The sequence below is a fragment of the Acomys russatus genome, chromosome 32, assembly GCF_903995435.1.
Source record: "Acomys russatus chromosome 32, mAcoRus1.1, whole genome shotgun sequence".
NCBI lineage: Eukaryota > Metazoa > Chordata > Mammalia > Rodentia > Muridae > Acomys > Acomys russatus.
The window spans coordinates 33,353,718-33,366,317 of NC_067168.1; the positions used below are offsets into that span (position 1 = coordinate 33,353,718).

Consider the following 12,600-nt stretch of genomic DNA (forward strand, 5'->3'; position numbering starts at 1 on the left):
CCTCTGACAAAAGGCTTTACTGACAATTTTCCATACAGTTAGTCAAAAAATAAAATAAAATATAAAAAAATACAGAATACAGCAGACAGTATCTCATACACAGGAAACATAACAGGAGTTTCTTCTTATAAAAACAAACAAACAAACAAAAAAAAAAACAGACCAGCAATCCCCCCTCCCAAATCTAAGAATTTAATTTCAGCAGTGGACAGGAGGCCACCACATGAACCACAACAACCCAGCAGAGAATTCCAACCAAAGGGGTAAGGTAGGTAGAGAAGGGAGCAGATTTTTAAAATAACTGCTTGTGTGTCGCAAACACAGCTGGAAAGAACAGGTGTGGGCTAGGCAGCGTCTCTTACTATCACTATCACCATGTGTTCTTCCTCTAACTTGCCCAATGTCCTCAATGCTGACTGGAGGTACTGCTGTGAAAAGTCGCAGGGTGGGAAGGCATAGAGCATGCCAGTGCTGTCTCTGCCCTTAGACCCGCCCACCGGCAGGCTGATCACCCCTGCAGCCTGCTTCTGTTTCAAGTAGGAGACCAGGTTCCTGAGAAGCCGCCTCTGTAGGCCTGGCTCCACCGTGGGCATCCCCTCAGAGCCAGGCCCACTGGGGGGTGACTGGATGGCTAGGAGCACGGCATAGCCGTTGGGGCTCCCTTGCTTGATGCGACGGGTGACCTCATCCAGCTTGGGCTGGTCCAGTCGAAGGCGCTGGGCAATCTTTAGCTGGGTTAGCTTGCTGCCAGAGATGTGGTCTTTGAGGAGACCACTGATAACTCCCTGGTCCCCCTCTAGGATGTGCATAGATGTTGGGAAGCAGCTGTTTTTCAACACTAGAAGCCCACTCCAACCCAGCTGCAGCGTCTGAGCATATTCCGAAAGAGTCTTTAGCTTTTTGGTCTCGTGTTTTGGCTCTTCAAGAGTCTTGGGCTCTGCTTCAGTGGTCCGATGATTGCGTTCACTCTCTCTACTCTTCTTCCCATGGGAAGAGTCTGGAGCCTCGTGGTGGTGGTGATGGTGGCTCCTCTCCTCCACACCATGTCTGCTGTTGCTGAGGGAGTTGCTGCCTGATTCCTTGGTCCCTTCACTGGAGTGGTTCTCCTTTCGGCTACGCTCAGGGGTGCGGTCTGAGCCTCGCTCAGGCTGCTGTCCCCCACCCTTGGTCCTGCTCCGTTCCTCATAAGGGGAATGAGTTGTCCTCCCTCGGTCACTGGAAAGGCTCCTCCGCTTGCGTCTCTCTTCCCAGGGCTTGGCTATGGTCCGGTCCCCATCACTCCCCCAGCGCTCACCACTCCGGCTGCGCACTGAGCGGCTGTAGCCCTCTAGGCTGTTTCTGCGGTCCGAACTTTTACTGAGGCTGGTCCAGTCCCCTTCCAAAAAGGTCCGGTCTCGGTCTGAATACAGAAGGTGTGGAGGGGTCCTATCCCGCACCCTAAGGTCAGCATCCAGGTTTCGATGCCGGGTATATCCGTCAGTGAGCAGCTCATAATGCACAGGGAGAGGTGAGGGCTGGTACTGCTGGGGATAGCGAGTCTCCTCTGCTTTGGCAAAATCCACCCGGAGCCTGCGTTCTGGACCACCTAAGGGAAAGCCCCTCATTTTAGCACAGGCAGCTTGGGCCGCGTCCAGGCTCTCGTACTGGATGTAGGCAAAGCTGTCCCCTTTGACATGATCGATGGTCCGAATGCTCCCAAAGCGATCAAATTCTCTGGCCAGGGCCGCCAGTGAGGTGTTAGGTCCAAGACCCCCAACCCAGAGGCGGGTGGTGGGGTTAGCCTTGCCGTAGCCTATCTTTATGGGGTTTCTGCCAATCACCCGGCCAGACATAGCCACCTTTGCCCTGTGTGCCATGTCCAGGTTCTGAAACTTGAGGAAAGCATAGGCACCACCCTGGCCGCGGGCAGGCCTCTTGATGACCACCTCCTCAATGATGCCGTACTTTTCGAAGGCCCGTCGAAGCTCCACCTCTGATACACTGTGGTCCAGATTCCCGATGAAGAGGTTCCGAGTAGCTCTCTGGTCATCCTCCGGCATCAGGTCCTCCTCGCACACGGCCGGGTAGCCGTAGGGGCGCCCGCGGTCGTCGTACAGCCCGTAGTAGTCCAGGGCCCGCTCCCGAGACAGGCCCACGGCGGCGGCCGCAGCATCCAGGGCGAAGGCAGCGGCGGCGTGCCGAGCGCGGGGCTCCCGCAGGGGCGGGGCGGCTACCGGAGACAGCGAGCGCTGCTTGTACTGGTAGCCCCCGTGCAGCGGCAGGTAGCCCAGAGGATCGGCGGGCGTGGGGGGCCCCGGGGGCGGCGTGGAGGCGGCGGCGCTGCTGCTGCTGCTGCGCCGGCTGCTCCCGCCGCCGCGCAGGTACACCGGCTCCACCTTGAGCGGCCGGTCGTAGAGCAGCAGCTGACGGGCCAGGGCGTGCTGGCGAGCCTCGCGCGCGTCCTGTGGGTGCCGGAAGTTCACGTAGGCCACGCGGCCCAGCTCCGGTGTGTGCGACAGGCGCAGGCTGATCTCACCGAAACGCTTGAACTGGTGGAAGAGCCGGTCCTCCAGGTGCTCAGCCGGCAGCGCGGGGCTCAGGCTGCTGATGAGGAGCGTCTTGTATTCCGGAGCCGCCGTGGAGCCGGGACCCGCAGGTTCCGCCCCGGGGGGCGGCGGGGGCGGCGGGAGTGGAGATGCGCGGGGCGACGCGCCGCCAGCACCCGGGTCCCCCGAGGCCTTGCCGGTTCGTCCTCCGCCTCCGGGCGCGCCCGAGGAGCGCCCGCTGCCCGCTCGGTGATTCGCATCCCCGGCAGCGCGACCGTCGCGATGCCCGCCGCCGCCGCCGCCGCCACTGCCTCGGGGCTTGTCACGAGCCCGCGCTGGAACCGGGTGCTTGGTGCCTCCGGAGGCCTTGTGTGCTGCTCGCCGCCCGCCCGCCTCTGCCTCCCGTTCGCGCTCCCGCGGCCGCTTGGCGGACGATGACGAGCCACGCCCGCTCGGGCTGGAGTCTCGCTCGTTCTGCCGCTTCATGGCGCCGGCGCGGCGGGCGGGCGGCCCGCAGGCTCCTCACAGCGGCAGTGGCGGCGGCCCAGGAGGCAGCGCCCCCGGCGCCGCCATCTTGGACAAAAGGACTCGGCGCGGCGGCGGCGGCGGGGCGGGGCGGGAGCGGCGCCGAGGGGCCGGGAGCTGCGTTATCAAGCTGCGCCGGTCGTACCACGTGACCGAGGTGGGCGGGACGAGAGTTTCGCTCGGCGCCTATCAGTGGGCTCCGCGGCCCGGCACCACGTGACATCTTGGCACCCAGGGGAGCCAGCCTGATTGCGGGCTCCAGCGCCACCGCGTGGCTGGCGGGGGCTATAGGCACCCCGCTGCCGTGCGTGTGCGGATTCCCTCTGGAGCTTAGGCTTTGTGCTCCAGGGCTAGCTAGATCCAGTGTCCACTGGAACAGGAGTGGCCACTTGACCCGCGGCTTCTTTAAATGTTGTATCTCACTCGAACCTGCCACTAGGTTGAAGAAATCCTATTCCCCTCCGTGGCGTTTTCTGACTGAGACCAAAGGGGACATCCTTGAAGGTGGGCACACAGGGATCGCTACACCCTGTCCAGGACCCACATTTCAGGCATCTTCTGTGTCTAGATTCCTCAGGCGTTGTCCTGACAACTCTGAAAACAAAGACTATAGGTGCAGATTGAAATCTCCCTGGCTCCAAGCACAGTAACTAGAAAGAATGCACTTGTAGCCTACAGACAAGCATCTTGGCGCCACTGGATCCAACTTTCTGCTATAGGTGTCTGGTCGGACAGGAGGCTGGAAAGGTAGGGCTGTGGAGCCAAGGTAGTGTCATTAGTTATCACTTCTTGGCGTGCTGACATCTTGCTGGCTAGTGTTCTGGTCACAACCAGGAGGTGAGGTGAAGCCTGGGCAAGGGGACCTGAAGGCCACCAGGGTGTAAGTACTCCCCGGATAGATGGTTGCTGGATCCAATCAAGTACATGCAGGGTGACGAAGAATGCACTCAGCTCTTCCCTCCCACGAGCAGGAAGCAACTGGCAGGAGACAAATCCAAGAGGAACTTGGAAGAAACAGGAGTGGCAGGATCAAAGGCAGGCCCCAGGGATGCAAAGTAAACTTAGGGACCACACAAGAAGTGAGGTAAGATCAGCTCATTGGAAAACTTCAGCCTTTCACATGATCACTGGAGGCAGCAAGAGGCAGATGTCCCCACTGAGGCACAGTTCACAAGCGCAAGGGAGCGCTGGAAGCCATACTGAACACAGCTCTCGGCCTCTCCTGCTTCTGTGAAAACGGACTCCTGCCTTCCTTGGAAGAATCCAAGGAAGCAAGGGGCCTTGTTCCGACACTAGACAGGAACCACAAAGGACGAGTGAGTGGGGTACAGTGCGATGCTGACCACCTGCACTCAAGTGCATTTAATTGTTTATTCTGCATATGCTGAGCCAAAATGTAGATGTGCCTTAGACTTAACCTCAGCCCAGGCACAGGCCCATCTTCAGGCCCTCCTACTGCATTGGAAAGGGGCTTGGGGAGGTGGGGGGTGTCAAGCCTAACTTTATCAGGCTGAAGTATGGGGTACCCTGAAGCCCAGAACCCACACACTTGGGCTACCCCAAGCCCTTAAGCTCTGTTATGGGAGTTTCTAGCCCTCAGCACTGGCAGGCCCAGGGACCTTTTCAGATTGGAAAGATAAACCAGAAGATTTAAGGGACAGAATCTTGTGTCAGCTCAACTCTCCAAAGACAAAATTTTTTTTTCCTTTAATAAAAAAATCCCAGACAAACTTTTAAGTCCTAGAGTAAACCAGCAAAAAGAGGAAGTAAATTCTTCCCCACCTGCGAGTGGGGTTAGGGGGCACCGAAGAGCCAGGGTCGTCATTAGGAAAGCTCCAGCCTTCACATGGCATTGTCAGGAGCCCGCTTAAAAAATAAATTACAAAACGGGTGTTTGGGGAAGAGACAGGTGAACTTTCCCCTCAGGAGCAGCAGGAATTGGGCAGACTACAAATCAGTCCGAGCACTGGCTGCCTTGGGGGCGTATTTAGGCATCAGTTCATTTATCTTGCGGATATAGTCAGACTTCTCTGCACAGCCTTTGCACACCTCGCCCCAGTCGTCCAGGACCTTCTTCAGCTCTTTCACGCGAAGCTTCTTCAGATCCACTGTGCTCAAGTCAATCTGCTTGTCTGCAGGGAGAGCAGGAGAGCAAACGGCTGGTGGGAGGTGCTGCATGCCAACCATTCCTCAAGACGCAGCTCTATTTGCGGCAGGGCAGACATGCAAACTGTACCCATGAGGGAACTGGCACTCATCACCACGAGGGCCACCTCAGGCTGTCAGTGTCCACTACAGGACACACAGTGCAGGGAGCCCACAGGGTTCAGAGGAGAAACACAGCTCTAGTTCCTATGTGTCTTCATAGAAGGACTATTCCAGGCTGATGGTGAAGCAGACATATCCCCTGACTCCCCATGAGGCACCAGAGTCCGATTCCTACCCCATAACTCATGTGACCCAGACAAACTTATACCAGAACCAACTAGGATACCAAATGCGCCAACACAAGGCTCCTGGACACTTAGGTACAATAAACACTGGCACGGTTTAGACTTTACAGGATTACGTGCAACCAGATGGGCTCTGCCATGGTGATGCTCTAACTATCACACTTGGGCGATAGGTTTTAAAGCCAACAGACGTACAGCCATGACAAGTCTGTTAAACTCTGCTTGAAAACTTCTAATGCTCCCAACTTCACTAAGACTGAAATCCAAATTCCTCACCAAACCCCAAGGCCCTGAGCACCTTGTCCACCCATGTCCTGCACACAACACTCTCCATCTGCACTGCTTTCCTATCAGCAGGCCTTTTGGCTAATTCTTCTTCCTTCAAAGTGTGCTAACAAGTCACCCTCTCAACTCCTGGCCTACCTAGCTTTGATGTAGCAGTCTGGTCCCTGCAACACAGAGATCCTCAACTATGCTATACACCCACTCACAATGACTCTTTTGGCTACAAAATTCAGCTTGGGGCCACACTCACCATATTTTAGTTCGCAGATTTGGCTGTCTTTCTTCTTCAGCTTCTCACAGATTTTCTCCACAGGGATATGGTGGGCCAGGGGCTTCGACACCTCATTGATGATCTTGGTGGCGGCATCATCTGTGGCCCCAATGTAGTAGCACTATTGGAGGGGAAAAAAGAAAAAGAAAAATCTTAAAAAAAAAAATTATAGAGCTGGGCGTGGTGGCACATGCCTTTAATCCCACCACTTGGGAGGCAGAGGCAGGTGGATCCCTGTGAGTTCAAGGCCAGCCTGGTCTACAAAGCAAGCCCAGGACAGCCAAGGCTACACAGAGAACCCCTGTCTCGAAATCCTCCCCCCCACATCCCCCAAAGTATGTGCATGGGTAAATGAATGTATGTGCAGGCGCTAGATTCCCTGGAGCTGGAGTTATAGGGTGTTATGGGTGCTGGGAATTAAGCTCAGGCCCTCAGCAAGAGCAGCACAGATCCATGACCAGCTAGCTCCAGCAAACAGTCCTTAGGTCATCTTGACAACCTCTGCCAGCTGGGCGCACGCCTTAATCTCAGCACCAGAGGGGCAGAGGCAGGTGGGTCTCTGTGAGTTCCAGGCCAGCCTGGTTTACCAAGTCCAGAACAGCCAGGGCTACACATAGAAACCCTGTCTCGAAAAACAAATGAACGAAACGAAAACCTCTCTGCCAGGGCCTCAGTTTTTCAGTACTGTCCAGATCTAGCTAAGCCCTAGGCACTTGATGTATGCTCAGTCCAGAGTTTTGATAAGTTTAGACGTCATCAGATTTCTAGTGAGAGACGGCCACGGAAACTAAAGCCACAAAGGCTGAAGCTGTCCCAGGACTCTTGTCCTTGACTTGGCTCTGGCCATCTTGGGGCACCTAACTCCTTCTGATCCAAAACACAGCAAACCCTTCCTGGCCTTTGAGCACTCACTGTATTTCTCTGATCCCCTTCCTCAGAGACGCCTCTGACTACTTCCTCTAACAGCTCCCACCCCAAGCGCCTACCTATCCTAGTCTTACTTTCTTCATGGCACATGCTTGCATTTGACTGTCATTACAAATACTGGCTCACAGTAGACGCTTAGTCAATAGAGGCGAAAAGCACTTCAGTCTCACATTAGTTTACAGACTACTGGACCGTCCACAAGAGCCGGGGACAGCTACTCACCAACCGATTCTCTTTGCCTCTTGCTTCACGGCAGAACTTTATAAGTTCTTCTTCAATAGTGGCTGGCGAAAATGTGACATCTCTGTCTTTGAGGTCCTGGTAGAATCTTCCCAGATAAGAAATACAAACTGGAAAAGAGGGAAGATATTAAGCAATTACTAGCCCCCATTTTACCAGGAAGAAACTCTGTCAGTAGTTTTGACAGAAGGGATGAGGTGATCATTTAAACGTTCTTCATCACTGGTTGTGTCTCAGGTACTCACAGGTGCACAGAACCCTTAGGTTGCTGGGGTCCTAGTACCCAGTGCATGTCGGGAATGACCATTACCCCAGTGACCACACACACAATCCTCCCAGCTCTTTTCAAGTTTACGCGGAGAGTGGACACGTGTCCTTGAGAGGGAGCTCACTGTGACCTCATAAGGGACAGACTAGAGGCTGAAGAAAACGATCAAAACGCTCCTCAATTCCAAATACAACCCCGAAGTCTTAAATGCAGCTTGGCAACCGCGAGACGGTTGCGGCCCGCGGAGTCCCTTCCCGTAACCTCTAAAGTGATGGGAAGGGATAAAAACTCCCGCGATGTGGGCTTCCAGCCAAGTTTTCCCTTCGACGGGTCAACGTTTCTAGGCCCGGGAAATAATTCCGAGGCCCCTTGCTCCAGTGGACCCCCCCCCAACCCTTCCCCGGGATGGGCCGTCGCCCCCGCCCGCCCGCCCGCCGTTTGGTTGGGTTCCGCGCCTCCCAGCCCCGACCCCCGCACCTTCGCAGTCGCCTGGTCGCAGCGCCTGGCTGTCTGGCAGCACGCTCAGGGACAGCGCGACCGCCAGCCCGCGCGTAGCCCACATCCTCCTCGGCAGTCGCCACCACCGCCGCCGCCGCCGAGCGAATGAACCGCACCCGGCGCGGTGCGCCGCCTGGTGGGGGCGCTGGAACACAAACCGGAGCTTCCCATTGGCAGGCTGCCCCCGCGCCCACCCATATGCCGCGTTCTTATTGGCCCACGTGCCCCGGAGCCCAGACCGACGGCTCCACGCTGCCCTTCCTCATTGGCTGGTGGCGTCCGGACCCCAGACAGTTGTCGGTTGCTGATTGAACCTGGGCGGTCCATAGAAAGAGGCTGGGCGGAAGCTGCACGGGCCGCCATGTCGGGTAAGGGCAGCCGCCTTTACTGTTTACGGGGCACCCACACAATCTAGTTACTAGTCCAGAGTACCCCGTCTTGGCTCCAGACCCACTCCCTCCCGGACCCGAGACTCGTAGTGCAAGATCTCCGGCAGCCCATATCCAGCAGGACAGGCGACGCAAGCTCGGGTCAGAAGCAGTTCCTTGTTTTTAAACGCCACGTGGATTGGCGAACCAATCTTTGGGAGCGTCCACCTTCATTCGCCCGCTGCTTAGACCCCGCCTTATACTGGGTCGGACTGCAGAGGCTCCTAGAGGAGAGGCTCGAGGCCTGCCAAGTCAGCTGCTGTCTGGACCTCTGAGGACCCACCCTGCCGAAAAGGCTGCGAGCCGGGGCGTTGGGAGTTTCCCAGTGGAGGCCAGAGGGACTTGGGAGGTTTCGTGTCCCACTCTTGGAACCGTGGAGACGGGAACTGGACTGCCCCGAAGCCAAGTGCAAGGGCTTAGCCCTTTGAAGGCACAGTACAGAGAGCGGCCGGCTAAGTGCGGAAAGGTATTATTCTGGAGTTAAAAGGGCTTGGAGCCCGGCGACAGGGTTTTGAGAGGGGCACTTTATGCTCCCATTCAGTGAAATCAGTGGATCAATATCAGGTATTCATCTTTAATTCACATCACAGCAGTCAAGGGAGTGGGGGAGGCCATCGGCAGTATTTACATCTAAAATTCACATGACTTGTTGGATTTATAACATGCTACCACAATATATACAGTAAAATGCCTCTTGGACACCGGCACAAATTTTTTTTTCTTTAACTTTTCTGGTACAGGTAAGATCATTTTAAACCAGTTTTTCTTTAGACATGAATACACAAAAGAAATGGTTAGAAGTTTTCTTGTTTTAAATAAGCACAGAATGCCAGAGGTTAAAAACACATTTATAGGGCTTATTACCAATTAGACATCACACTCTATACATTTTTTGCTCAAATTCCTGTACAAATACACAGCATTCAAATAGGTATTTACAAATAAGCTTCAAAGAATGAAAATCAGTATTTCACAATCTTTTCAAAGGATTCTGATCTCTGACCTCCCATTTCCCTCACAATGGCTGGTTTTTCAATAAAAAGAAGTATTCAGAACAGGTCCATTTCATCCAGCTAGGGAAAATGAGAGGGACAGCATAAATATATTTCACCTTGCACAAAGCAAGGCCAAGGAACTTAGCCCTACCATTCCCTTCCCTACCTCCTGTGCCACCAAGTGGAGAAGGGAGATGTCTGCATGTGATGGTTGGCTGCCTCCGTGGACTGAGGTTCAAATGTGCCTGGAAACCTGAAGCTGCCCTACCTAAGAATCACATTCAAAGCTGCACCTTGACCCTCATGCCTGTGCACCCAAACGGTCCGAGACAAGCTCACCAGTGAGTCTGGGCTCAGGAACAGGTGTGTGCCCTTGGAGCCTGGGCTTCTTGGATTGGCCTAAATCCTCAGCAGTCTGCTTTACTGTGCCTGAACGACCCTGAGGGTATCAGAAGGCCCTACACTGTTGGTTCCTGGACCCCAACACACTCAGAAGGAAAATGGGCCTCTATCTTTTTCCATAGGTTATTTGCTGGCAGTTCTATTAAACTTGTATATAAGAGAAAAACACCATGACCATAGGTTTTTCTGTTTGGGGAAAGAATTGTGGAGAAGGGATGAGCAGCTAAGGCCCAGAATTTGGCCACAGGAGGCCAGAAGGCCAACAAGTTAAGGGAGTGGGGGAGCAACGCACCTGCCCAACAAGGAGGAGGCAGTCTTATGGCCATCACTGATATGAATGCAAGCAAATGAAAGGAAAACAACTGTCTCAAGTTATCTTAAAAAGTAGCTTAGAAGCACCCTGGTAAAATATTACCACACCCCCATCATAATACCAAGAGAAAAATCAGTGCCCTGACATGAAAGAATTTCCTATAAAGTCACCACTGCCCTGCCTAACAGACTGGGGAGGTTTGAAAAACTGCCCTCTGCCTGTCCTGAACCCTGAGTGGCAGCGGTCAGTCCCTAGAGGTTTGGAGTGGGGGTTTCAGTACTTGGCTGCTTGGAAGTTAAGTTTTACCTGTGTGGCTCTCTGCTTCCTAAAGGAGAGGTTTCCTCCCACCATTTTTGTTTTGTTTTTTTAAACCCAGGAGCTTGCTGAACCTGACCACACATCCTCAGGGCCTGGAAGCCAGGCTGGGCAGCCAACCCCAAGGCTCAGAGGTAGTGCTGAAAATCCCTGATTCAGGCGCTAAATGGCAGGCATTTGGGGCCACCTGTGAAAGCGAAGAGGCTTTCTCGCCCCTGCCTCACTCCAGCCTCACTCTTACACCAGCTCTCTCCAGTACAAGGGAAGAGGCCTGACTCCCTGCAGGAGCGACAGCCCTTCTAGCTTCACTTCATCCAGGCCGCAGGGCTTGAGAGAGAACCCTTGCAAGTCCATTGAGCCAGGGAGGCTTCTGCAGATCATGAGGTGTTTTGAGTGGAAAGGAGCAAAGGGTCTGAAATAAAAGTGATGAATAATGTCCAAAGTGGGATAAGAGGCAAGGCTGGCCGTGGGAGCCTGGCAGTGTGCCCCGGGCATGCAGCTAGGCCAGGCATGTGCCTGACTAGCCTCAGTTGCACACTCCTAGATGGAAGAGTGGGCGGGTGGGCAAGCATTTGTGTAAAACGGCCCCTTTGTCCACCTGTGACATGTAGTCCATGTGGTCCTTGCAATCCCTGAATGCAATCATTCGTTTTTCTGTCCATACGGCAAAGGAAGAGGTCCCTAGTGCAATTTCCGTTCTTCAAATCTCTACCCTGGAGGGGCGGGCCTGGGCTCCTACTCCTGGACTTTGCAATACTGCAAAGCAGTTCTGTCTGTGCAATATTTCCAGATAGCTCCATGTGGTCTGGAACTGCAGGAGGAAGAAAGCAACTACTGCATAAAGAAAAAACCCAGAAAAATGGAAACAAAAAGTAAAATAAAAGAGAAACCACAACCCTTCATGCTGCTGTGGCCTCTGCACATGGCAATACATGAGTTCGCGGCAGTAGGACAGAGACTCTGGTGGTTTTCTCCTGAGTGCCAAGCCTCTAGCTCCCTGGGAGGGACTTGCTTTTCAGACGTGGAGTGCCTGGGGCAAGCTGCTCATGGAAGATGGTGCTGCAGCTGCCTCTTGGCTCCTCACTGCTCCCCTCGGCTGTGCTCCCAGGCCATGCGGCCCTGCTCCTCCTTGGCACTCGCGGGAGGCAGCGAGGCCTTGCGGTGCAGGCCCCTGGGCCTCTCAGCCTCCTCCCGCAGCAGCACACCCTCATCGTGCTCTAGGACGGGCAAGCGGGGGTGGTAGGGCTTGGGTGGCAGCGCGGGTGGGTCCATGGGGTCCTGAGGGATGACACACCCTGGGGCTGAGTGGCTTCTGCACGGCTGGGACTTGATGGCGTCAAGGACAGCAGACTCAGAGAGGCTGTAGTGGACAGGGAGGTAGGGTGGCTCAAGGTCTTCATCGCCATTCCAGGCCTGGCTCGGCATGGAGTCCATGGTGTCTGTTCGAGGTGGGGCCTCTGAGGAGTGCCCAAAGTTACTCTCACTCAAGGAGGACACACCGCTACTAGCACTGCCAGACAGCGTAGAGTTGCTGCCATCCAGGCCCGATTGGGGGCTTGTAGGGGAGGCTGGGATGGGGTGGAGAGGAGACTGTGCGAAGGAAAGGGTGGGTAAGTTAGAACCCCTCTCTCTAGACAGGTGGCCTGGCCTGCCATGTGGAGGCCAAGAGTCTGCTTATCCATGAATTTAAGATCTCAACAGCTTCATGTTTGTTTCTTCAGCAGTGACTCCCCTAATTATCTCCCACCGCCCCAAAGCAAGCTAGTGAAGCCCCAGAATCAAATACTTGAGAGGGCCAATAAATGCTTTGCCCTGGCTGCTGGTGTTGATGTTCCTGGGGCTAAGACCCAGGTTGGGTGTAGTTGAGTTACTGACAGGAAGGCTGAGTCATCAGGCAGAAGGAACCCTAGTTGGCCATAGATCAAATGTTACTCTGCTGCTAAAATCTCTCACAGACTTGGTCTTTTCCCAGTTGCAAAAAAGTTAAGCTAACAACAGGATTCAAATTTTACTTCTTGAAATTTTCATAAAACTTTACTGCCTGATGTTTCTCATTTCCAGTTGAAACTAGTTTTTAAAACTGTATAATCTACCACAGGGACATTTATTTAGCTATTGGACTATAGTGTGTTGAGAGCCTGTGCTACTGGCAGAG

At 54.4% G+C, this 12,600-nt stretch overlaps 3 protein-coding genes across 3 annotated transcripts in view; all 3 read right to left on the minus strand.

The window, feature by feature from the left end:
* Window positions 1-338: 338 nt before the first annotated feature.
* Window positions 339-3,062, minus strand: Rbm15b (RNA binding motif protein 15B). The gene has a single exon (XM_051140206.1). It carries the CDS (start codon window positions 3,009-3,011, stop codon window positions 345-347), a length of 2,667 nt encoding a protein of 888 aa, XP_050996163.1. The 5' UTR covers window positions 3,012-3,062; the 3' UTR covers window positions 339-344.
* Window positions 3,063-4,694: 1,632 nt separating this feature from the next.
* Window positions 4,695-8,129, minus strand: Manf (mesencephalic astrocyte derived neurotrophic factor). Its single transcript, XM_051140501.1, has 4 exons — window positions 7,972-8,129; window positions 7,209-7,336; window positions 6,039-6,180; window positions 4,695-5,182 (listed from the first exon to the last, which is right to left on the minus strand). The coding sequence occupies exons 1-4, from the start codon at window positions 8,054-8,056 to the stop codon at window positions 4,998-5,000; spliced, it is 540 nt and encodes a 179-aa protein (XP_050996458.1). The 5' UTR covers window positions 8,057-8,129; the 3' UTR covers window positions 4,695-4,997.
* Window positions 8,130-8,489: 360 nt separating this feature from the next.
* Window positions 8,490-12,600, minus strand: part of Dock3 (dedicator of cytokinesis 3) — a 328,616-nt gene continuing 324,505 nt past the window's right edge. Inside the window, exon 53 of the mRNA XM_051140503.1 lies at window positions 8,490-12,035. Coding sequence (XP_050996460.1) covers window positions 11,526-12,035 — 510 coding nt within the window. The 3' untranslated portion in view covers window positions 8,490-11,525. The remainder of the gene's footprint in view (window positions 12,036-12,600) is intronic.